Source organism: Lolium rigidum, chromosome 1 (genome assembly GCF_022539505.1).
Source record: "Lolium rigidum isolate FL_2022 chromosome 1, APGP_CSIRO_Lrig_0.1, whole genome shotgun sequence".
Lineage (NCBI taxonomy): Eukaryota > Viridiplantae > Streptophyta > Magnoliopsida > Poales > Poaceae > Lolium > Lolium rigidum.
The window spans coordinates 15,229,478-15,255,373 of record NC_061508.1 but is presented as its reverse complement, the minus strand read 5'-3'; the positions used below and the strand labels follow the sequence as shown (position 1 = coordinate 15,255,373).

The window sequence follows — 25,896 nt, the reverse complement described above, 5'->3', positions numbered from 1 at the left end:
ATCCCCAACTGCAATATAATAGTAAAGATCATAAAGTATATTGTAGAAGCAGAAAATTGAGGAAAGAGGAAGAAGAAATGAAGTGGACAGATGGTGGGGACACCCTTGGAACTAGGGTGAACTTTCTGACTATTTTTTTTGCGAAAAGAACCACTGATCTATTAATCATCATCAACGACTGTACATGGAACAATAATAGTATTAAAAATTATATAAAGATCTTTACACCATCTTGCGGAGACTATGAAAACTGGTTATCCATATATTACTCACATATGGACCAATAGAGTAGACAAATGGCGCAGAGTTTGCCCTGATCATATTTAGGAGGAGCAAGTGATGATATATCCAGCCGGCCGGGACCCGGGAGCGGGAGTGGATAGATGGTATATGTACGTACGTTGCAGTTGCAGACAACACGAAAATGAGATGATGCATATGTGGACCATAACATCACAAGACGGGAGGTACAGTTATAGGATCATCTTCTATCATCTCACCCGGCCAATGGGGCTCAGGCATTCAGATTTTGGTTGCATCCCTGTCCAACCAAACCGCTGCATATATGTCCATCCCTGTCCATAAAACCCACACTTCACCAGCACGCCCTACCTAGCTAGCTGCGCCACTCACTCGCTACTAACAACAGATCGGAGCAATGGCCGCCCTTTCCTCTGCAGCAGTGACCGTCCCTTCCTTCTCCCGGGCCGCCGTTGCTCCCCGGAGCTCCAGCAGCAGGATGGTGGTGCGCGCCTCGTTCAGCAAGGCCTGCGGCGCCGCCGCCGTGGCCGTGGCCGCCAGCGCGATGCTGTCCGGCGGCGCCATGGCGCAGGACGTGCTCCTCGGCGCCAACGGCGGCGTGCTGGTGTTCGAGCCCAACGACTTCAGCGTCAAGGCCGGCGAGACCATCACCTTCAAGAACAACGCCGGGTACCCGCACAACATTGTGTTCGACGAGGACGCCGTGCCGTCCGGCGTCGACGTCGCCAAGATCTCCCAGGAGGAATATCTCAACGCCCCCGGCGAGACCTTCTCCGTCACCCTCACCGTGCCCGGGACGTACGGCTTCTACTGCGAGCCACACGCCGGAGCCGGCATGGTCGGCAAGGTCACCGTCAACTAAGCTTAGCTGTCTTGCTCTTGCCACCAATCAATTGTACTACGATCTGTTTTATGTATTATAAGATCGATCGATGAGGCTCTTGTTTATAAGTGCTCGCGCTCCTTCATACCATCATATAATAATCTGTGTATGTCTATATGTTTTATTTTATTTTTGCAACAACCTTTTGCTCTGCTTACTTACAGCACAGTTAAGCTAATTTCACTGTACGTAGTAATTTGTATTCTTAACCACCATCTCAACTCACACTATTGCGCTTCCTTCAAGCCAATAAAAGCAAAGATATATTAACACTTGTAGCAACATCTCAGCTTTTACAATTCCACTTCCATCATAACAGCATTTCGGTGTAAGCAAAATAAACAGAAAATGATACATTTATTCCACTCAGATATATGCTTTCAAACTGTGTGTATGCTTCTGCCTATTTGGGTGCTCAAGCTAGAGCTGTTTGTGTGTAACAGTTGATAGTCTTGTCCTTCTCTGTAACATCTGGTTCGAAATCATCTTTTCACATGCTTGGCTGGCTAGATCTTTACATGTAACAAAACCAAGTAAGAGTAAACTTCCATGTACACTGTAACCCAGCCTCGTCTAGCGGAAGTAGCCGTAGAGCTCCAGGAAGCAGATGCAGAGATTCCAGTTGTTCGACACACCGGCCGTTGGGCCTGTCAGAGCAAGCCTGAAGAACCGGAAGGGCAACAGCGCCGATGGGCCAGTGATTGGCCATGACGCAAACTGGCCTGGATGGCAAATGGTCCGCTCGTCTTCATGGACACCAAGGCTTGTCCAGTTCTCACCGTCCATCGATCCCTGATCCACTCTAATGTCAACCCTTCATCTCTCGAAAGAAAATTCTCGCAAAATATATCTCGCAAAGGGGGAAAAAGGAAAAAAAAGTAAAGGTACCTGAAGAACCCAAGACCTCATAAACGTTCTGGAGCCATCCTGCCTCACTGTGTAGTAGTTGCACATAAGCTGCACAAGCCCACGTGATAACTTATCATTTTTGGCTCACATTACACAAAATAACTTTTATTCTTTCTTCAGATAAACAACCTGATGGTCCTGTCCAATGTCTACCATCCACCAAGAGCACTTCTTGCCATCGTCGTCACGAGGCCCAGCAAAGCAAGTCGCCTGATGTCATGTACCAACATGTGAACTTCATCCCAAGCAAGGGGACTAATAAATATATGTTTGCCAAGCATTTCTAGCAACATCAATACCTGGTAATTTTTTGAAACAAGAACCTTCGGATCTGTGTACCTTGAATTTGGGCTGCTTGCCATTACAGTGATATTCTAGTAGAACAAAATCAAGGCCACAATAAACTTGAGTAATTATGTCGAATACTCACAAACACAAATAAAGCTTCTCCTTCTCTTACCTTGGCCAGAACAGGATTGATCCATTGGTGCTTCCCAAATGAAGTCCCAGCATAGTAGATTACACCATTGTTATCACCATCCGAAATATACTGAAGCTCCCTATAACTTGAGCGTCTATGTAGAAATCTCTCACTGGAAGGTTTAAGGTTCATAAATTTTCAGGCATACCTACAACTCTTACTGCAGCTGATCATACATTAACATATACTGACCATTTGTTTGCTGTTGGCATCCTTGGTCCAGCATTGGAGAACTCAACGGCTTCAGCAACCTGTTACACAAGATATCAGCTGTACTCTTCCTGTGTAGAATCTCATACCCTGACACGCCACAAAAAAGGACATAAATTACTAACCAACTTTCCGAACAGTTGTATGTGCTTTGCAAGGTTACTTTTTTCCATCTGCGGTGAAATAACAAGTGCTGTTAGCAGCTTAACAAGAAATTTCAGTGATAGGTAAAAACTGCTCCATGATAGGACAATACAACAAAAGGCAGTACCCGCTGAAGGAGAGACAGCTGCATTAGAGGGAAACGCACAAGTGGTAGTAAATCATTGATGGTGGTAAGCCTCTCCCCAAAGAGTTGCTCTGGTGTCGAAGTGCTTAATAGTTTATCTACAGAATTCCAGTAACAAGTTTCAGAAGCCTCCATGCACCATGTTAAGATGGCATCCAGAACCTTCTCTTCCGACGTCACAGTCATATCAACATGCTGTAAAATTACTACTATTATGAACAATGTTGACAAAAAACACTAGCTACAATAATGAGCAACATTAGTCCATTTAGGACAAAAATTATTCTCAAGAAACTTAGCACGCAATTCTGAACATATGTTTTCAACTATTTAATCCTTAACTCAACTTCAATACATGCGCCAGAGATACCACCAGTATTCAGATTACTATGTTGGCAAAACTAACATTTGAAGTACTAATAAAAGTGGAGAACTTAACAATCTATACCTAAAACCACATGAGACTTTTTTAAAAAAAAATTTGAACATGTAGGTTGATCAACAGAACCCACCCAGCATTTGCAAGGTTAAAACCGGAAAAACTTGCTTGCTAGGTAAAATCCAACAATTAGACATGAAAAGAATTGTAGAGCTTCATCAGCTCTATTATAATTGTAAGTTGTTTCTAGTAAAATCGATGCACTTGTGGGAGGTGACACTTGAAGCAACCTATTACAGATTTCAAATGTGATGTTCAATCTCGATGGGCACCTTTATCTATTTTCTCAGACATGATTCATATTTGGCCCGACTGCTGGGCAATTGATCAAATGAAAACAGTATTCTAACTTGCCTGAAGAATATCCTTAAATGTTGCCTCATCTAACAACACAAAGTCCGTGCAAGCAGTTGTGCAATAATCAAAGTGCGTTGCAAAATTCCGCTTGCAAATTTCTTCAAGCAATTTACAAGACGCGATTGATGACACTGCTTGTAATACTGAACATACTGTGTCCTGCAATAAACTTTCAGGGGTCAGTCTACGCTGAGCCAGCTAGCAAGTTCACCAAATTTGCAGAAGCCATATCCCTTAAATTCGGAAAATAAGCTTCTTCCAGTAGGACACTCGAATCCTGCATGTATAATGCAGATGGAAAGTTGTATCAATATCTTAAAGACTTGATTTCTGAGGCCAATAACCCTACTTATTATTTGTCACGACCAGCACAGGCCCAGGCAAAGTCTTGAATAGCAACAGATAAAAGCTACGGAGTACATAGATTGCAATGAATAGACACTACAGAAGCCAGTACTCAGTATTATTTTAGTTTTTTTAATACACGAACATGGCTACATGCAAAATGAAGTTTACAAAGTGTTTTTGTATGAACAACAGTGCTCTATAATTTGGTGGTAATAAAGTGTTTATCATAAATAGTCTTCAGCTCTACTAAATTTCACTATCAGCAACTTCTATCACTCTATATAAGAGAAAACAAAGGTACCTCTGAAAGGAATTCCATAATTTTTTTACAGCACTCAAACTGAAGAACAGTGATGCCGAACTGATCCGATAATAAGAGCAGCTGAACCAAAACTGAAGTGATATACCGGTTATCGACTATGAGTTCCCCACTGTACATAAACTGAAGGAGGAGAGAAAACGCTTGAGCAGAAACATCTTCGAAAAATACATTCGGAGCTTTGCTTTCTTTCATCCCATTTGTGAACATCTGCATATGTACACCCACATCGTTGGTTATGCTAAGGTTGATGGATTATGCCAAAATGTGAATATTACAAACTGACAAAGATTAGAAACAGATACAATGTGGAACAACAATGTACCTTTGTGAATGGCATGCTCCACAAGCTAAGGATGAGTTTGTGAGCCTGGGCAACTAGACCGTGTCCAGTAACAAAGATATTTATGTCACTATGTTCACCACTTGCAAGGAACTGTTTAATTTTTTGCACACACACTGGAGCCTTGAAAGGGAAATAGCCAACCTGATGAGCTTGAGATCCACTATTTGATACTTGTAAGTTGTTGCTAGAAGCAGAGAGTTTGTTACCAATCTTAGTCAAACAGTAGAGCATTTCTTCACAATGTTTTACCAACGGTTCAACTTTAAATTGTAAGCTCAACTCCAGCAGTGAATCCAGATGCCACTCTGCAATCTGAGTCGACACAAAAATAAGAGCACCATATACGATAAACAGACTACAGCTTTGCTCTGTTTCAAAAGAAGAACATTTAAAACAAATCAAAGCTTACCTGAGTAGAACCTGCATAGATATACTCAAGAAGAGAGCGGAGAACTGGGTAGGACACTGACGGAAGCTCGATGGTAGATCCATTCATTGAGCTAAAATCAAACTCTCCGGAAGCGGCCAAGACAATTTTGTGCGCAGGGATGACCTTCCTTTCTGTGCCAACAACAAATATAGCATCAGAGAAATCCCAGCTCTCAAGAAAGTCTGAAATTAGCCTTTGCTCGCAGCCATCTTTTGGTTCTTCGTTTTTGGTATGGCCTCCTTCCCCATGCCGTTCAGCATACGCATACTCGATTTGGCTCCAAAGGATGCTGTTCTGAGGAGCTGATGGAAGCACGCTTATATTTCGATAGCCCACGTGCTTGTCCCAGCTGGACAACCCCACGTACTGAACACTTCGGTTGGGATCAGGGTCAAGCCACTGGAACAGGACATTGTTGTTTGGATGCCTTCCTTGCCCAATGCTTATCAATCCATCATAGATGCTGATCCAGTAGCTCTGGAAAGACGACGAGCGGCATAACCCGATACCAGCTTCATCGACAACGGTCCTTCCGTCCACTTCGATCTTCAACCTTTTGTTCCTATGGCTGCCCAAGATGACGGTGTAATGACGAGCGCTGTCCATCCTGTAGTGGTAGTGCTGGCTCCCAAGCTGCTCGCGGAACACCAGGGTGACATCGTTCTGAGCAGACGCCTCGAACGCGATGCACCCGCGGCCGGCCTCGGCGAAACGGAACTCCTCGCCCCACACGCACTCGAAGGGGGCGACCGTCAAGGATCTCTTTCTGTCCTCTACTCTCATTGTGCAAGTAGTTTTAACTGAAAGAGCAACATCACGTTGTACATCAAGAGCAATTGGCAAAAATATGAGACTTGTAGTAAATCAAATAACTAAGGAAGTAAAGAAGAAGAAGAAACAAGACACAGAAATCATATCAAACAAGGAAGGGGCATGGCCTAGCATGAGGTTTGAAATATGAAATACAACATGTCACTTTCTCCATCCTATAACAAAAGATGTTATTACAAAGATCCATATGGGTTGGATTCGTTTCCCCCTGCACCCTAATTTACAAAGATCCATTTCGTATACAGTCAATGCATCCAGATGGGATTTTTGGAGGTTAATCAGTTTGGGTATGAGTATTAATCACTAAACAAATACCTCGAATACCAGTCAGTGTCAAGGTTGCGGACGGGGTAGACGCGATGCGGTGGAGAGAACCAGAGGGGAAGCGGCGATGGCGGTGGGGGGCACGGCGTCGGCGGCAGATGTGGGCACAACGGCGGTTGGTCGGATTGGAGCTTGAGAGAGGGATAGGGAGGGGATGGTGGAGAGAGAAATTTTGTCTGACCTGTGTGATGCCAGTTCATGGACTTTTTTTGGGAGAGGGGGGGTGGATCTTTTCTTTTCTTTTATATTTAGTAGGGCGACAGATAGGTTATCCTTATCCAAGAAAGTTTTTTTTTTTTTTTTTTGAACGAGATTATCCAAGAAAGTTTTTGTTTCACGTGATTCGGAAAACGATGTTAGAGTTGAAGAAAAAAATTCTATGAAATCTGGTGCAAATGCATCTGAAGGAGAGAGAAGTCATAAACAATCTATTTGGGAAAAAAGTTCCGAAATTTCTTTGTAGTATCAAATAAGCCCAAGCCTATTTCATAACCTAATCTCACTGTGTAATTTTGTTTTCGAAATGTTTCCATTACTTTTAGTTGAATGCAGTTATTATGGAAAATGATAGTCAGTTAAATACTATATGTCCTCGTAAAAAATGATAATCAGTCTGAAATAATTGATATAGAGTTTTAAAAAATTAACCTTGCATACAAAAAAAAGGCATTTGTCTTATCCCTTACAACAGAACGAAGTGGCTCGCTTGGTTGGGTATTTGGATACAAGATGGTTGCACCACCAGCCCTCTCACCCGACACCGGCTTCCCTCCACCGCCACCTCTCGGGTCGCCTCGCCCGGGGCGACTCCAGAGGTTCCCCACCGGTCTCCTCGTGAGAGGTCGCCGATCTGGCGATCACCTCCTCAAAGCTATCGGTAGTGGTGGTGGCCACACCTGGGAAGTAAAGACGGTGGGTGAGTGCAGGCGTGCCCGATGGTTCCCTTCACGCGGAGCGGGGGCGTCACCAAGGAAACCACATGGGTGGAACGTCGGATGTGTCACGGGTTGGCGGCTCCTCTAGAAGTCGTGATTGGACTCGTCTGGTCGAATTCTTCAAGGTACAGCAGCGACGAAGCATGGTGGCATGTCGCTCCCCAACAACGGCTTGGCTCGTGGCGGATTTGGGAGGCAAAGCTCTGTTCGGTCTAGGTTGACAATGGTGGCGCTCGTGGGCATCGTTGTCTTGTTGAAGGTGTCGTTGATGCGAATCTCCTACCCCGCACACATGTTCCGGGGGAAACCCCAGATTTGGGTCTCCAGGATCATACGATGGCGATACTTTTGGTGTTGTTCTCCCTCTTAGGGGCATCGTTTTGGAACAAGTTTTGGTTGGAGGGTTCTAGTCCTAGAACGGTGTTGCATATATCATGTCGGCAAGTCCCGACGATGTAGCATGTCGGAGTCTCGACGGTGGACGTGTGATGATGGACGCGCGTAAGGGTAGTGGAATTATCTGGCGACATTGATGACAAGCGTGACAAGAATATATTGGAGATATGCAGACATGCAATAATAAAGTTGTCATTATAATATCTTTATGTTTATGATAAATGTTCATTCGTCATGCTTTGCTATAATTGTATTAATTGGAGAATCAAATATATGTGTGTTCTATAAATAAACCAGATTCTCTAGTAAGCCTCTTGTTTAACTAGCTCGTTAATAAAGGTTTCATGATCATGGACATTGGATGTTGTTGATAACGGGATCATGTCATTAGGAGAATGATGATGGACACACCTAATGTAAGCATAGAAATAAGATCAGATCGTTAAGTTCGTTTCGTTGTAGCTCTCAAACACGAAGTAATCTAATCCTTATACCATGAGATTATGTTAATCACTAACACCGGAGGAGTGCTTTGTTGACATCAAATGTCATACCATAATAGGGTGATTATTAATGTGCATTGGTATTCTAGAAGTGATAGTTGAAGCACATGGATCAAGAGTGAGATTTATCCATCCAAATGACAGAGAGATATACTCGGGACCCTCTCGATGAGATCACATCTAGGAAGCTTGCAGGCATGTGACTAGGTCACATGGATGTCATATCACGGAATGAGTAAAAAGTACTTATCGGTAATGAGATCGAACTAGGTATAGATGATATCGATGACCGGATCTCAAATAAGTAAATTATCGCGAGACAAATAGAATTGGTCAGAATGTTTATGGCTCATTCGATCACAGGGTCATCATTGAATATGTATGAGCTATTATGGGTCTCCAGATCCCATTGTTGGTTGTTGATTGGAGAGATGTATAAATCATGTCTGCATCATTCGCGAATCGTAGGGTGACACACTTAAAGTTTTCGGCGCTTATGGTAGATACATGAATATGATTTGGAGAACGAGTGTTGTTTAGAGTTTCAGATTGGATCCAAGACATCACGTGGATGCTTGGAATAGTACGAGCAATAAGATTCATATATGTCAAGTCACTTTCCGCATTTCGGAAAAGTTCAAGAATTTTTCGATGTTGCACCGCAGGGTTTCTAGAAGGTTCCGGAGGGGACACCAGTGGGCCCGCTGCCCCGGAAGGGGCCACATGAGCCGAGGGGGTGCAGCCTAGCCCATTTGAGTGGTGTTCTAAGGATATCTCCAGCGGCCCGATGTATTCTGGTCACCTAAAGTGGTCGGTTGCATCCGTTTGGGTCGGAACAGCGAAAGGAAATCGGTCGAATAGGCTCGCGTGTCCCTTTGCGTCAGGGTAGCCCGACGAGTCGTGCCATAAGAGATTACCGGTTCCTGCGTGAGGGTGATGGATTCCCACGCGTGGATGAATGATGGGCGCACTTGGCGGGAAACAACGGGCAAGCGAAACGACGATTCCCGCCCGACCGTGCCTATATAAATTGACGGCGCCGCCGGCTGACCAGGGCAAACCGTAGTTACAAACCATGACCGACCATGGCCGTACCTAGAAACTTGTTCTAGTGATGGCCCGAGCCCACTATCCAGATAGGGCGGCGCTCGAGTCGGAACGGGCCGCCTATGCCCGCGAAGAAGAGCTCTAAGGGTCGTATCGGTTGGGCATGGGGAGGAAGTAGAGACACGCGCGGCAGTCACCGAGGAGCGCGAGTGGACGTTCCTCGAGTCGCTCCACCGCCAGCCGTCATCGACGACCCAAGCCGACATCTAGGTGGGCCTCATGATGGCCAATGCTGAAAGGATCGTATGTCGCACCTAGAGGGGGGTGAATAGGTGCTGACCAATTTTTAGTTCTTTTTCAATTTACGCTTGACACAAAGGTAAATTCTCTAGATATGCAACTATGTGAATTTATCTATTTGACAAGGCCAACAACTAAGCAAGATATAGCTACACAATATATAGGGGAGATAATAGGATAGAGGTAACCGAGAGTGGAGCACGCGGAGACACGGAGTTGATTCCTGTAGTTCCCTATCTTTGCAAGAAGGTATGTCTATGTTCGGAGGAGTGTGGTCGCTACGAAAGCCAGACCAACGCCACGAAGGCTTCACTCAGATCTCCTGTGAGCACCGCCACTAAGGCCTTGCCCACTTCCACTAAGGGATTTCCTCGAGGCGGAAACCGGGCCTTTACATGGTTCTTGGGGCACACATCCACAACCAAATTGGAGGCTCCCAAATCTGTAACAACAAGAAGAAGAACAATATCAACTACAAACAACTAGGATTTCTCAAAAGAGGAACACTAGCAAAGGGGCCCTCAAGCATATGAGGGGGAAATGCAAATCGCTTCGGTGAAGATGTAGATCGGGGTCTTCTCCTTTGAATCTCCAAAGATCAAGAGCTTTGGTTGGGTGGAGGAGGAGATCTTGTGATTCTTGTGTTTCTTGAGGTGGCTCTAATGGTGATGAACTTGGCAATGAAATGAGCAGCTTGGGGAGGACGAAGAAGGGGGTATTTATACCCCCCACCAAAATCCAGCCGTTGGGGGATTTCGGGGGCCGGATTATCCGGCGTAAGTGAGGGCTGGATTATCCGGCCCCCTCGGAAAATCTGGCCTCTCAGAAATTCCGGGCAAAAGTCCGGCCCTGATCCAGGGGAGTTCTTAGCCACTCGCCATAAAGTCCTTAGCCGATTTTTTGGGGCCAGATATTTTGCAAATATCCGTCCCGAAAAATCCAGCCTGGTGAATATTTTCCTGCTTCCTTTTGTCTTGTTTTTCCACACAAAAACAACCATTCACACATATATATATATATTCTTTGCACCATCTCATCAAACATTAGTGTATCACATATATTGACATCAAACATTCCAAAACTTAATCTGAGAGATGTTCTTTCAAATGCCATGCTCGCCGAAGCGAAGGCACGGATGTGGGAGTGATGACCCACAAGTATAGGGGATCGCAACAGTCTTCGAGGGAAGTAAAAAACCAAATTTATTGATTCAACACAAGGGGAGGTAAAGAATACTTATAAGTCTTAACGGCGGAGTTGTCAATTCAGCTGCACCTAGAAAAGCACTAGTAACAGGGGTGATGTGAAAGCTGCAATAATATGAGAGCAATGGCAATAGCAACAGTAGCAGTAGCACAGAGGAGATGGCACCGGAAAATATTCCAGTGCGTAGTTGACTGTAGAGTAATGATGATGACAGAAGGACCAGGGTTCCCAGCTATCTACACTAGTGGTAACTCTCCAAATAACATGTGTTGGGTGAACAAATTACAGTTGGGCAATTGATAATTGTGAGGGCATGATAATGCATGCTATGATAAGATAAAATTTATTGTAGTATTTAATTAGGAATTACAACATAATACATAGACCGTAATCCAATCAGCGTCTATGACTAATAACCCACCTTTAGGTTATCATCCGAACCCCTTCCAGTATTAAGTTGCAAGCAACGATTATCGCATTAAGCAATGTGTGTAAAGTAAACAATAGAATTATCCTTAGACAAAACATTATTGTTTTCTTCCTAGTACCAACAACACATCTACAATCTTAGAAGTTATTGTCACTCTTCTAGAATACTAGAGGCATGAACCCACTATCGAGCATAAATATTCCCTCTTGTAGATACAAGCAACTACTTGATCAGGGTAACTAAAAGTACCAGAAAGCATGCAAGATCTTAAATAACATTAGTATGATAATATGATAAACGATCTGATCACAATTCCACAATTTATCGGATTCCAACAAACATAACACCAATTACATCATATGGATCTCAATCATGTAAGGCAGCTCATGAGATCATTGTATTGAAGTACATGGGAGAGAGAGTACCAACTACCTACAGTCGAGAACCTGTAGTCCAAGGGGGGACTACTCACGAACCATCATGGAGTTGAAGTGGAGGCGGTGGAGATGGATTCGGGGGTTAATCCCCGTCCCGACAGGGTGCCGGAATAGGAACTTCTAACCCTGAAACTTGTCTGAACAATGGCGACGGAACTTTTCATGGATGGAGGCTCTGGTGTTTAGGTTTTTCCCGAGATCGTGAATAAATAAGCGGAAGGGCGAGGTCGGTGGACGCCTGGGGGCCACACCATGCCATGGCGTGGGCCCACCCTTGGCCGCGCCATGGGGTGGTGTGGCCGCCCTGTGGCGCCTCTCCGTCTCTCCTCCATACTTCGTCTTCGTTACGGTAAAATATTAACTTCGGCTTTTGTTTCGTTCAATTCCGAGAATATTTCATGTACAACTTCTCTAAAATACAAAACAGCAGAAAACAGGAAACTGGTATTGTGGCATCTTGTCAATAGGTTAGTGCCAGAAAATGTATAAAAGTGCAACGAAGTGTGAGCAAAACATACATAAATTGATGTAAAACAAGCATAGAGCATCAAAAATTGTAGATACGTTTGTGACCTATTAGGGAGTCACGGGAAACCCTACACGTCCTTGGGGCAGAGATACCATCGCCGCTAACCCACATCCGGCGGACGTTGTCTTCCTTGACCTCGGCGGCGACTACCTCGCCGACTTTGGCGATGACGAGGCAGTCGGCATGATGGAGGAGCAGCGGTCGCTACTCGTGTCGTTTGAGATAATCTCGTGGGATGCCAATCACCGTCATGTCCTGGCGGCGGAGACGCAAACGCCCGCCGAAGTGCTCGCCATCAGGCGGGCGTACGAGATGTCAACCCCGACCACTATTCACCGCGCGAGGATGTGGTGGCGGTGGGAGCAGCCGCATGTGGACCGGGAGCTGGAAAAGGCGGCCACGGCGATGTCCAGCGGCATGGTGGTCATGGCGGGGGACACCGACCGCTACGAGGCCAAACACCAGGCAGCGGCGAAAGAGAGAGCCCGCTTGAGATGCCCTAATGCCAAGGTGACAAAGTGAGAAACTTTGGGTTGTACATATATTTCATAAAGAGTAAACTGCATCCACGGTAGCTATATTTGATGCCTAAAATCAATACGGTCATTGATGAATATGCAACCGCGCTAGGATCGATGCCCTTGGCGCCACGGTCTCAACTTCTGGCTGCTGCGCCACACCGTGCGCCCTGTTAGACATTGCAATTTGCAAGTAGCGAAACCTAGCGAGGCACAACATGTAGCTCCACGCCTCCACATCATAAATAAAAGGTTGTGTTGTAGCTCAGTGTCTAGATGAACACTACACCGTATTTAGTGACCGTATATACCGTATTTTAAAGGTCTAGCACCGTGGATGCATTTTACTCTTTCATAAATTTCTTTGAGGGATTCAAATATCCATGATACCTTTCCCTATATAAAAGTTAATTCGATTTCGTGTTGTCAAAAATATATGCCAGAGATGTATTTTTAAGAAGATATTTATCTCCTCGTGTCAGAACTCAGAAAAAAAATATATATATATATGAAAAATGGAGGTGCGGGATATTTATCTCCTCGTGTCAGAACTCAGAAAAAAAATATATATATATATGAAAAATGGAGGTGCGGGGAATCGAACCCCGTGCCTCTCGCATGCGAAGCGAGCGCTCTACCATATGAGCTACACCCCCTTCATTGATTTCTCACGAAACTTATTTTATATATAGCTTACTTGCAAAACTTGGTTTCACTCAGTCTTTTAAAAATAGGATGACTTTTAGGCTTTTGCCATTTGACAGCCGATTATTCTTCATTTTGAATATTTTTGGGCCACTTACTTTTTTTTGTAGGAGTATCATTTCTTATGTGACACAAATTACATCCCATTTACACGATCGTTAACACATATATACATTTAATTTACAGGTGTATGCATTGTAAAATACATGCATGTAGGTTGTAAATTACAAGTAAACATTCGAAATTTGATGAAATAGAAAATAATCAAATCAAATCAAATGACTCAAGACGAGCTGAAACAAAAAGGTAGTGCCACATAGACTACATTGACGCAGTGGACCTAGTTAAACGGTGTGCATGTATCCGTTGTGCCTGTGTCGATGGGTGGACAGGAATCACCACATTGAAACAACAAGCAGAAGAACACTACATTAAGCTAAAAAAAACTGCATCTGGGCACCTACTATAGACTCTGTATTCGCAATCGCTAAAAGCAGTATAACAATTTTCATATGCAGACATTGATTCATACTTCAGTGCATGTATATATAGAGGTTTCAGGGTTGGCACTTCCTTGGCAATAACAGAAATGAGCTTCCAGTACAGTCATCAGCCCACCAAAGCAGGAAGGAAGATGCAACAAAAGAATCTCTCTAGTTCTTCTCTACACACAAGAGGGGAACAGACGACAGTGACACCAAAAAGCATCCAACAATAAAGTCTTGTCTTCCTTTCAGGTCGACTCCTATTTCATCCAGACATCGGCCACTTCTTCCTGGCAGCGACCCTGAAGCACACAACAACAAACACCACTCGTCAGCTTCTATTCCTCAAATTTGGACTGCAATGCAATGCACAGATATAACAAATGTAGCGATGCGCGAAAGACAAGCAACATCCAGCAATGCATAACACGGTTGTTTTTAAGAAGCAAAATCAGAACATGGTAACTATATATCATGGCCCGCTAGAAAGGAGGTGAAATCGCTGAACTCCGTGCAGATTGTATTCAGTGGAGTGATGCTGAATTAGTGAAGTTCACAACTTCTTCATACTCACGTCCCTGCCTCTTGGGTTCCAACAACCTGACCCTTTTAAAAGCATGGACTAACCAGAGTTAATCAAGCAACAACCCAAGTGCATGGACATTGGATGGTGAAGTGCAAACTTAAAATTGGGTAAAATCAATGACTTTCCATGCTCAGAACCTCAGACGTTATATCATACTATAACTATATCACATCATAGCCATCCGATAACCTCCAAACATCTTATTCCAAACAGTTGTTTGTTTTTTCAGATGAATAGATGACATTTTCTTGTGTGGAGGATTTAAAAACCTACTGCGTCATAGTAAGAACATATAAAAATTACTTGTTTATTTTGTTTATATTGAACCTAAAAATAGTCAAATAGCATCCCTATAATTATAGCAAATGCAGTATCACTATTGATAGATGTCACTGTGGCCCTAACTTCCAGATCAAGCCAGGCATTCCTTTCAAACAGGCCTATACAGTTCAATGCTGTCTACCTGAAGAGGGGCATGTAAGCTTGAACCAAACAATCAACAAGAGAAGAATAACCAAACATCCTGATCAACGAATGCATTTTCTCCGCACTATAAAACTTTTTTCCTTGCATGCTTCTATAAGAGTTAGATAAAGACAGCCTAATCATACAGCTAGACATTTTGCACATGTCATTGGCAAGCCTACAAGGAGGTTAAATCAAAACTTCAACTGCAGGATGAGCGCATAATAGACATTTTCCTATGGTCTGACTAGCATGGACGACAGACAGAAACAAACATTTAGCGTCGTCTAGACCAAATTAACAGTTCCCCTTGACAACCATCAGTCTCCAGTTCTTTATTAAACTAGTAGGTAAATAGTAGAATCAAAATTGAGGATACTAAACTCAAGCTTGATCAAACTAAAATTGTTAACAAGAGAAAGCCATACAAGGTATTTTCTCAACTGAATCAGCGACACATGGTGATGGCAATCATCCCTAATAATGAAATATCCTAATAGTGGAATTGCGAGGTAATACCTCGTCATCCCTCGGTTCCCCTCTTTCTTGCAAGCACTTCAGTCGAGATCATCGTAGGAGCGATGTGCATCGTTGTTGTTGTCTCCAGAACCATCGGCGGCGTCCTGGCTGCCTGGATCGCCGCTCTCGGCGGCATGTCCACCGAACGCGGCCCTGAGAGGCCAAGGCAGCGATATCCTGAACCTTCTCTCCATCACCCTCGGCGAAGGGGCACCAGGGGATGCCGGCGCCGCAGCGGCAGGAGCGGCAGAGGCCTGGCGGTTGTCATAGCCGGGGTCGTCGGTGGGCAGCTCGTGACGGCAGACGGGGCAGGAGCTGTGCAGTTCGAGCCAGGGGAGGATGCAGTCCTTGTGGAAGACGTGGTTGCAGGGGAGCTGCTTGGCAGCAGCGCCGAGCTCGAAGTCGTCCATGCAGACGGCGCACTGGGCGCCCCCGTCAGCAGCCATCATGTCAGCGGAGACGGCGACGTCGGGGAGCGCGGCGACGGCGGCCTTGGCGGTGGGCGGGGTGCCGTAGCGGTTGGGGTCGTTCTCTGCCAGCTGCTGGATGAGCTGCTCGAGGCCGGATCCCATGAAGTAGTCGCCGAGGTTGAGCCCCCCGGCGCCGCCGCCGCCGAAGACTGCTCCGGCGGGGAAGGAGGAGCCCTCGAGGACGATCTGGATGGTGGCCCCGCCGGAGAGGATGCCGCCGAGGTGGCCGTGGAGGAAGTCGGTGACGTCGAACTGGGCGGCGGAGGCGGAGGCGGAGGCGCGGGGCGCGGACGGAGATGGGGGCCCGAGGACGCCCGCGAGGTCGCTGGGGTGGCGGAGGTCGAGGAAGCTGGACAAGGGGAAGAAGGGTGACTGCGAAGGCGGCGGCGGCGGTGGGGAACTAGGGTTTTGGTCGAGGAGCTCCTCGACGAATCCACCGGCGCAGAGCGGGCAGAAGACGTCGTCGTCGGGGGAGGCCGGGGCGGGGATGGGGACGGCGCAGTCGCACTGGTGGCAGTAGTAGCGCTGCGGCGGCGGCGGCGGCGGCGGCAGGGCCGACGACGACGAAGACATGGCGATCGGTGGAGACCTAGCTAGCCGACGGCGACGGATGGGGAATTCCAAACTCAAGGAAGGAAGAGGTTTCGATTTCTTTCGATTTTTCTCGCGATTTTGTTTTGTTTTGTTTTTTCTATAGTATATACGTATATAAGACCGAGTAGGCGGTGACTGACGGTGGGCCCACGTGGACTAGGAGGCTACGTGAAGGATCCAGAAAGCAAAGCAGTTTCTTTCGTCCAAGCCAAGTTGCATTTGCAATTGCCAAGCTGTTTCCTTACTCTATTCAGGATCTTTTTTTCTTTCTTTATTTATTGTAAGCAACACCGAGAGATCAGAGCATGATAGACACTGAACATGGATGGCATGAGCTACAAGTTTTTGGGTGTATTACTCAAGTATGCACACTCTTGTGGAAAGAAAGATGCAATGTTACTAAAGATGGCACCACACATTTTGTACTAGTACATGGTTGTGTGTCGACAACCCATTTGCACACTAACAAGCATGCACCGCAACCGAATATCGACAACCCATTTGCACACCACTACTCCCGAGCAGCGGCGGAGCTAGCATCCACACACATAGCACCCTGAACATCACTAGTATTATACTTGGATTTCCTTCAACCTGTAGGTAGATCAGCAGTGGTGGTGATTGGTGGTTTTGATCTTCTTGTTTCCAGAGTACGCTGAAGATACACCATTCATACCATATTTTTATAGAAGGTAGAATTTTAATTATGAGAACAACAAGCGCAGTTTGAACTCCTCCACATCGGGCTAGTCCAAAGACAGTACGATAGTACAAGATGAAGCAGCACTACCCCATGAAACACAAGTCGCCAAGTCAAAAAGATCGTCGCGAGTACCAACAGCACATTTATAATAATAGACCACACAGTTCTTACGAAACAGCAATAATACAAGCGACAGTGAAATGCTAAACAGCAGCAACCAAAATGAGCTCAGGCACTATTGCTTCCCTTCTAAACACAAAAATTCTCATATGGATGAGTTTGCCTCCGACCAGCAATACGTCGCGGAAAAAAGGCCCGTCAGGTTTTCTTACTACAGGATTGAAAATTCACCACATGCTTTGAGATTACAAGGATTACTTGAGGGGCATTGTTCCTCAGTTGCGGACTATTTTCCACACGTCATTCATGGTCTCCAGTTTACGGTCTGGGGACAACAGGTTTCGGATTTTAGATAGAGATCGGACATTTTGGAAGGTTAGTAGGGCTGATGTCGGCCTTTGGTTCGCTTCTCCACCCGTGATACGAGCATACTAGAGATCCAAGACTTCTTTGTCTCCACGATATCGTCAGAGCGCCAGCAACACAGTCGACCATCTTCGCCTCCTGTCCACCCAAAGATACCCCTGTGCTGGCCAAGCCTCTCGAGACTGCTTCCAGCTGGGTAGATGGTCCTGACAACTCCAGTATGGCCTCCTTCAAGGACAGCCTCCGCCGAATCAATTGCTCCTCCTGCAGGATCAGTTTTTACAGGGAAGTAACCCAGTGTCCCGGCATTTGTGCCACCGATCACCCATAACCGGTCATCAGGGAGAGAGTAGTGACAGTCAACGAAATAGTCCACCTGGCATACATTAAAAACAAGTATTGGAACTTCTTAATGCTGCTGTGCAGTGAAAACTATCAAGAGAAAACAGGAGCACAGAATGTGCAAGATAGGTTAAACAGTCTTGGATACTCACATGGTCAAGGTTCCACTTATTAGTGGCCAATGAACGAGCATCCTCTACATTCAATTCTCTAGTCCCGTCATTCCAGTCCCAAGTGCTGTGGTAATTAAATAGCAAACATCATAATTATAGACCTGTGTGCTTGTTATGTCAAACAAGTTAGATAGAATGTGGTAATAATAATGGTGAACATGAAACAGAACCGGTCAGAACCAGGCTCTACCGTTTTTTGATTCTGGACTTTTCACCAGAAACGGACATTAATTCAGAAGCTCTGGCTACAAAAAACAAACAGAAATAGTATCGGAACCGAATGCTGACCGGATATTTGTCAGAACAAAAGGGCCAACATGATCATGTACAACCAATAACAACAATGTAGACCATGAGTTTTCGGAAATTCAATTCGGCTCCCGGGTGCGTATGCTCCCTCTACCAACAAAACATATTTCAAAGTGTGGAAAAATTTTGAAAAAAATTCTACATGTACGTCTCCATAATATATATCCATGCGTCAAGTTTCACGAAAAAATAATACTTTTTGTGACCTATGTAAAAAAGAGAAAACTTATCCTGTGAAAAGCATTGTTTTCAGCACTGAATTTTGTCTTTTTTACACACGTCACATGATAAGTTCATTTTTTATGAAACGACTTTGTGAGTGCGTAGCACGTGAAGATGTACGTGCGAATTTTTTGTTTCAAATTTTTTAAAATTTAAAATATGTGTAAGATGCATTTCAAAATATAGGGAGCATATGCTCCCATGTTCCAAAACACCACTCCCATGAGTTTTCATCTATTTAATTTTCAAAATACATCCTCATTGCTGGACAGGTCAAATTCCCACGGCCATGCAAGGTTCAAAAAAGCGGTAAGCGCTAAGCGAGCGGTAGGCCACCGCCTAGAGCAATTACCGCTTAAGCGGCGCTTAGGCGCGCTTAAGCGTTTTCTACGGACACACCAGGAGGGGCAGCCGGTTGCATTTTTCAGCGCATATAAGGTCTAATATTCCTTCAATATTAGCCTAGGAAGGCAATGTTGGCCCAGTAAGGCCCATATGAAACCCTAGCCTACCTAGCTCAATCTGAACCAACCATATTCTCTAATCTTCATTGTCCATCTACTCTCTTCTATCTCTTTTTCTCTCACCTGCTCCCTTCAGGCACTCATCGACAGCCGCAATGGCATTGATGCTGCCTCCTCTTCTATGGATTCCATGCCTCTGCCCCTCCTTCCCTGCCCTCACCTCCTTCCCTGCAACCACCCCTCCTTCCCTACTCCGTTTCCTCTACCAGATTCCAACAATAGCACGACCAGATTCCCAGGCTCGCTTAATTGAACGCTCAGGCCAGAAGCGAAGCGGAAGGCCGTCGCTCAGCGCTTAAGCGCGCCTCGGCGTACGCTTTTTTGAACCATGCGGCCATGTATTTGTATCTTCTCTCGTAACACACAGCCTGGGCCAAATCCTATATCTCCCCTCTCCATCGTTCTTTGTTCTGTTACATGGGTACAGGTCTAGTGCCTGCCTCAAGCCTAGCCTCTACAGTACGTAAATTCCAAATTAGGGAGTTTCAAGCAATTTCAATTTAGTTTCCGTTTGCACCAGAAACAAAACTTATGTTTTCGTGTCTTTTCCTGGCAAATACTTCTCCGTTACCTTTTCCAAATACTTTTTGGATCTCTGTCCCAGTTTGGAAAGGCTAAAAGGCAGATTTGGTTGTTATTATTATTCTGCGAACTGAATAATTTAACAGAATCATTTGCAGCATCATGTGGAAAGAAATTACCTTAATGTTTCAATATGTGTCAAACACCAAAGCTTCTGATACATATTTCCATAAAAACCCACCTTAGCAACAGAAGTCTCCACATTCATAACCTAGGGAACATCAAAAAATATAGAAAGCCCATCAACAAAAAATTGATAGACATAATGTGGTAACTTTAGGGAGAATCATTATGTAAAAAAATCTTAATGAGCATAATGTTGTAAGCAAACCTAGTACTCAAGTTAGCAAACCTAGTACTCAAGTTAACAACATATTGAAGTGATAACCTTCAACAAATAGACAAAAAAATGTTCCGTAAGTATTTAAAGACAACTACCACATACCGATAGTAAATCATTGTCCTCATCGATATCACCATCAGTGTCAAAGACGCATACTAATCCATCAATTGCTGCAGAAACGAGTTTACTTTGTTGATTTGGTGCAAATCGAACCTGTCCAAAAAGAGTGAAAAATCATCACAACAATGACTAGTAATCACCCAATCAAAAAATTGTAGTGGATAAATATCAAGTACGGAGTAGTTGATATGAAGTCAATACATAAGCATGAATATTTAGGACAGTAATATCATCAACTAGTCAAGAAAACAAAAGTATGTGAGAACACTAACTGCCATCATAATTACTGTAAACGATATCCGTATGCACGAAATAATTGACAAACTTGCTTAGTATTGTCACATTCAGATAGCCTTTAGAATGTGTTTGGATGTTTGCATTCGGGCCTGGTATTGGATATTGGCATTGTACAGGCCCGAATATCCCGAATTCCAAGCATTTGGGTGGCCTAGGCATAGAAGGGCTGTGCATTCGGGCCAAATATTGTGGTGGAGTTTTTTTGGCCTAGGCAGCTCCCTCGCGAATGTACTGGTCTGGAGCTCGACATCGTGAGTTATTCGGAACACGAAACGTTTTCCTCCTCGCTCGCTCCCTCGTTCTATCTCCTTGCTAGCTGAAACCCTCGAGAGCACCCACGCAGGGAGTCTCCTGCTGCCACCACTCACCCTCCTCCTTCGCCTCCGGCGAGGCAGGACACCGCCGACTCTGTCCTCCTTCCGTCCCTCGGCGCCCCCACCTCTACCACTCACCCGTTTTCCCCCACTGCAGGAATGGGCGCCCTCACAACCGAATAGAGGAACACGACGACGACCAACCGAGATGTCGCCGCTCCCCGGCAGGTCTGTTGACCTCAAGAAGCACCCCGCACGCCACCGGATTCCAATTTTCTCCCCGGCCGGATCCCCGACCTCCTGCCGCTGATTGTTCAAGATAGGATGGTGAATCCCCTGTACGACATCTCTGTCCACTCTATTCTTTCTCTGTCCTACAGGCGGTGGTTGCTTTGATGCATCTCTTGAGGTGGATTTGATTCATTTGTTGAGACGGACCTCTGCCCAGGGGAAGGTTGTGGGACAGAGCACGTATATGACAATTTTAACTTTTTGGTATGTACAGAGCCGTGGTCGATATGCAGATTTTCTGTAGTATTGATGAATGTTGAATCATATGCATGCATCCATTAGCTCACAGAAAATTGAAGAATGTTGTAATATTGGAATCTACCTTTTATTTTTTATTATTCTTATGTGATATATAAGATAGAATTATTTAAATATATTCAGTATAATGGTCACACTCTCATGCAAATGCAATTCGTCACTTTCACCATCCAAACAAGTTTTGCCATTCAACCTCAATATCAAGTTTGGGTTTCAAATATCAGAACATCCGAACAGAAATATTGACATTCAATCTCAATATCAATATCTTGAGATAGTGACATTCAAGCCAATATAATGCCATGTTTCCCAATACAAACATCCAAACAGAGCCTTAAGGATATCTGAGCCCATCAGTTTTCCAACAATTAACTTACCAAAAAAATAGGCATCAAATAACAGTAGGTGCAAGAAGAGATAATATCAAACAGAACTACAAAGATTACAAGTCTCAAGAAGTAACGCTGGAACCAATTTTATTTATAAACTTTATACAGAAGATTTTTTTTCTCACACAAATTGTTCTGCTAATCAAGACCATGATTGTTTGTCAAATTACTTAAGCTGGGGTCAAGCTTTTCGGAGTATGTGAGGTAACTCAGGTTCCATATTGAAAGGTTCAGTGTGGCGCTCTCCACTACCAGCAGTGCCCTATGGATAATGCATATACAGTTTCTTGAGATGAACCAAAAGTTTCCCGATAAAATAGCATTATTCCACACAAGCATGCATGAAAGGTTCCTGGCTTGAGAGTAAATTACAGTAAAAAAAATGAACTGGAATATGAAATATGAAATAAAGTTCAACGACGAATGATTGGAATTTTTCCCATTTGCCACTTAAGTGGAGCTAAATTGCATAATATGAGCACAAGAGTGGGAATTTTTTTTTCGAGAAAACGCAAAAAACCTTTGCGTTTCATTTCATTGAAAAGATAGAAGGTTTAGGTTACATGCCTCCTAAGTGGGAAATGTACAGATGGCAATTAAGTAATGGCAGTATGCGAGTTAGGCTTTGTCTTAGTGGAGAACATGTAAAACTCCATACAGTAATGTGTACCTGTGTTACATCATCCATGTGGGAATCCTCTAAGCAGGCTAGCTGTTTCGAACTTCTCCAATCCCACAGCAGAACCTACAGTCGAGTAACTTGAATGAGATTTAACATGAAAAACCTCTTGAAATCTTTGTCTTTTTTGCTCTAACAAACATGTAAATGAACTAAAACAATCATCGTCTCCAGATTACTGTACCAAATCTAATGCCCTGATAGTCAAATGTTTGCTAAAGCCCAACCCCCATTTGCAGGGGTGGGAGTAACCATTCTGCACAGCTATAAAGTGGCCAGAGCCGGTGCAAGTACAAGGTGGATATGAGAAGAATTTAAGCTGTTAACAGATACAACTCTAATCTGTAAGACAACGATACTCATTACCTGGGAATTAGAACCAGAAGCAAGTAGGTTACCACTTGATCCACCAAAGGAAAAGCTAAACATTTCGCGAGAGGCACCGCCATTTAGCAAAGATATCTGGCAGACAGTCATAGATCAGTAAAGTTCCAATTTAGAGAAACAGACATATTAAATCCCACCGTAGTAATTTGCAAATTGCTGAAGACCTAGTTATATGAGTAGTACACTGAATGTAATAGACCAAAAGCATGCCAGTAAATGAAGTGTCAAAAAATCCATGAAGACCTAGTGAATAGCTGCTTGATTATGTCCAGTAGCAGAAGTACACAAAAACTAATCACAATATAAATAAACACTCTGCATTGCGGATATTTCTATGTTAATGCGGAAAAAGTTTATAGGAGCAGTAGTCTAGAATTGAACAATGTCTTCTAAATTTAATGGATTTATAGTATTAATAACAAAGACACTGTCCAGGTTGTACTTTACATCATGTCGTTTCATGCTCTTAACAAAATAATATTTATCCAATTGTCCAAGGAACAGAGAAAAACTCAAGTAATATAATAGCATCACAAGATTAATACCAAACACGATCCAAACCAAGCATCACAAGATTAATGCCTCACAACTTCACGAGAGTAAACAACTAACAGCACAGAAAGTAACAAACATTCTTATGACTTGGAATACATATAATATTGAAAAACTATGTACATGTGATCTCGTTTGTACAATTTTTGCAAGAATGCATATTCACATGATACTAATTTATAGCCAACATAAATATTCAACAATCAGGGGGTACTAGAAAAGAAAACCTGCTTGAAGCTTCTTGTGTCCCAAGCTCTGATGGTTCCATCAGCAGAACAAGAGCATATTACTTGTGGTGACGACGGAGTTGAAAAGGAAATTTCATGGATAGTTCCTGTATGTCCTGTGCATTCCCCCATATACTGCCCGGTTGCTGGAGAATAGAACTTGAGTGCGTTTGTCGACAAGGAAACCGCGAGCGTCGAGATCTCCTGGCTTGTCACGAGATGTATGCAATATTCATGTACGAACAATGGGAAAGAAAAACGATAGAAGCCGGACTAGAGTTGCAGCATTCTAGTCTAATGACTAGTCAAAATAGAGCACATGGATGGATTACCCATTCAAAAACAATCTAATCATTTTAACCGCGGTGAAATTTGCAGCCTAAAGTTTAAGTCAATCATACTGGGGAAAGTGGAGAAAACATGGCATGTCGATCGCCGATTCAGAAACTGTCTAACTCCATTTATACCGAAATAGAATTTGTAACCTAAAGCTAGTTCAATCGAAGTGGGAAAGGGGGTACCAAGAAGCGATCTGGAAGACGTAGTCATCGCCGAAGTTGGTCTGGATGCTGTTCCTGAGGCCGAGCCGCCTCGTCGCCGAGGAGGCGACGCCGCTAGCCGCAGGGTTCGGGGTCAGGGAGCCAGAGAGCCCCGCTGAAAACAGGCTCGCCTCAGCTTCCACCTCCATGGCCGTTCCCGCCGCCGCCGCCGTGTCGCATCCTCCCTCCATCGCCCTCTTTACCACCACGTACCGCCTAGAATAATCCGCATAATAGTATCTCAGTATCTGAAAATTGCACATTCTGGGGCCCCATACGGGTCGCTGTCTAGAAAATCTAGCATGCGTCTCGTTGCCCCATTCATATATATACTCGGATTTTATCTGTATATGCAATGGAGCGCAATGTTCCGTACACAAATTCAACTGCAACATTGCATCCATGCGCGAGCTCGCAAGCATACACCTATATATGCTACAACATATCACCTGCATATGCGCGGTCTAGAGCAAAACCTAAGGAAAATACCTTGATTGGCTGGGGGGCGGAGAGGGAAGTCAGGCGGCGGTTCTTGGCGATGGCAGGGGCGGACCGAACAGCGGGAGCAGGAGATTCGTACGGAGCGTCGGGGCTGAGCACGGGGCGTTGGGGGCGGCGGATGGCCGGAGAGCGCGGGAGGAGGAGGAGGTGCGGCCGAGGAAGGGAAGCCCTACACCGGCAGGGGGAGCGAGGCGGGACACTTGGGCCGGGCCGGATTGTAGCCAGGCTTTGCGAATTTCAAAAGTAAACAAGTCCAGACTGAGGCCGGCCCGAAATAATTAAATATTGCATATTCATCAGTAGACCTTTTTTATTAAACAATATGCGAGAATTTTCCACCTTCTTTTGGATTTTTGGGTTGGCGGAGCCCAAGTGGCCAAGCCTGGTGAGCTCTAGCACGCTGACGCCGGTGTCTCTTGTCGACCACGCGTAGGGGTCCCCTTTTAGTGACACTAGTTAAATGCCCGTGCGTTGCTACGGTCTTTCAAGTACCTTTTCTATAATTTAAACGTAAAGCATGTGAACATTTGTGCTTTCTAACGCCAGTACCATCTATCCGAGAGAGCATGCAGTTTAGGTTCCTAAAATTACAATACATTGCCATTGAACAATGAGCATTAGCTATTGTATCTTGTCAAATAGATCGAGCACAATATATACTTAGTTTTCTCTGCAAAGCTATGGTCGTGAATCTATTTCTTATTTCCTTCTCTCCCTCCTCTACGCTTCCAAGTACACGATTCCTCCTTGCCCCAGAATTGATGTATCAATATACTTAGTTTTCCTGCAAAGAATCAAGTGTGCTCGTTGAGTATTCTAAAATTGATGTATCAATATAGCTGGTGTACCATGTCTAATAAAGGAGATCTAAGTTCTATCTTAACTAAATGTTCATATACTCATAGGAAACACATTTTCCCGGTTCTGTTCATAAAGCCTTGATATGCTCTCTACCATACTGACATTGCTAAACCACACCAAGGACAATTTTTCAAGAAAGTGAAATAAACAAAGTTGCATAATTGTGTCCAGCGGAAACAAAACAAAAAACCCAAGAGTGCATATCTTCAGTAATTAGGTAAAAACGATAGACCAGCTTAATGGTG

The 25,896-nt window shown here is 44.4% G+C and overlaps 4 protein-coding genes and 1 non-coding gene across 5 annotated transcripts; 1 reads left to right on the top strand and 4 right to left on the bottom strand.

The window, feature by feature from the left end:
- The first annotated feature begins 587 nt into the window (after positions 1-587).
- On the top strand, positions 588-1,212 carry LOC124684975 (plastocyanin, chloroplastic-like). Its single transcript, XM_047219240.1, has one exon. It carries the CDS (start codon positions 659-661, stop codon positions 1,121-1,123), a length of 465 nt encoding a protein of 154 aa, XP_047075196.1. The 5' UTR covers positions 588-658; the 3' UTR covers positions 1,124-1,212.
- A 172-nt stretch (positions 1,213-1,384) lies between these two features.
- On the bottom strand, positions 1,385-6,640 carry LOC124684974 (BTB/POZ domain-containing protein At2g30600-like). The gene is made up of 13 exons (XM_047219239.1): positions 6,419-6,640; positions 5,252-6,072; positions 4,822-5,154; positions 4,479-4,706; positions 3,827-3,988; positions 3,016-3,228; positions 2,870-2,917; positions 2,727-2,785; positions 2,514-2,646; positions 2,353-2,427; positions 2,183-2,263; positions 2,033-2,101; positions 1,385-1,936 (listed from the first exon to the last, which is right to left on the bottom strand). Exons 2-13 carry the CDS (start codon positions 6,053-6,055, stop codon positions 1,718-1,720), a joined length of 2,424 nt encoding a protein of 807 aa, XP_047075195.1. The 5' UTR covers positions 6,056-6,072; positions 6,419-6,640; the 3' UTR covers positions 1,385-1,717.
- Positions 6,641-13,311: 6,671 nt separating this feature from the next.
- On the bottom strand, positions 13,312-13,384 carry TRNAA-CGC. The gene has a single exon. It is a non-coding gene; the product is annotated as a tRNA-Ala (tRNA).
- A 502-nt stretch (positions 13,385-13,886) lies between these two features.
- Positions 13,887-16,504, bottom strand: LOC124704481 (E3 ubiquitin-protein ligase RING1-like; the record flags this gene model as incomplete). Its single annotated transcript, XM_047236741.1, has 2 exons — positions 13,887-14,220; positions 15,489-16,504. A coding segment is annotated over one exon (978 nt), but the record flags the coding sequence as incomplete, so codon positions are not given.
- A 1,051-nt stretch (positions 16,505-17,555) lies between these two features.
- Positions 17,556-24,911, bottom strand: LOC124684973 (WD repeat-containing protein GTS1-like). Its single transcript, XM_047219238.1, has 9 exons — positions 24,779-24,911; positions 24,272-24,505; positions 23,751-23,958; positions 22,951-23,046; positions 22,576-22,650; positions 20,339-20,449; positions 20,013-20,104; positions 18,236-18,320; positions 17,556-18,117 (listed from the first exon to the last, which is right to left on the bottom strand). Exons 2-9 carry the CDS (start codon positions 24,478-24,480, stop codon positions 17,752-17,754), a joined length of 1,242 nt encoding a protein of 413 aa, XP_047075194.1. The 5' UTR covers positions 24,481-24,505; positions 24,779-24,911; the 3' UTR covers positions 17,556-17,751.
- Positions 24,912-25,896: the final 985 nt, after the last annotated feature.

Coding starts and splice junctions, on each gene's coding strand:
- LOC124684973 (XM_047219238.1), bottom strand. CDS start 24,480: ATGGAGGGAGGATGCGACACGGCGGCGGCGGCGGGAACGGCCATGGAG. Junction 23,047..23,750: donor ACACAAGAAGCTTCAAGCAG/GTTTTCTTTTCT, acceptor ACTGTCTGCCAG/ATATCTTTGCTAAATGGCGG. Junction 18,118..18,235: donor ATAAGTGGAACCTTGACCAT/GTGAGTATCCAA, acceptor AATGTATGCCAG/GTGGACTATTTCGTTGACTG.
- LOC124684975 (XM_047219240.1), top strand. CDS start 659: ATGGCCGCCCTTTCCTCTGCAGCAGTGACCGTCCCTTCCTTCTCCCGG.
- LOC124684974 (XM_047219239.1), bottom strand. CDS start 6,055: ATGAGAGTAGAGGACAGAAAGAGATCCTTGACGGTCGCCCCCTTCGAG. Junction 2,918..3,015: donor AGCTGTCTCTCCTTCAGCGG/GTACTGCCTTTT, acceptor ATTTCACCGCAG/ATGGAAAAAAGTAACCTTGC. Junction 2,102..2,182: donor ACATTGGACAGGACCATCAG/GTTGTTTATCTG, acceptor GGGCTTGTGCAG/CTTATGTGCAACTACTACAC.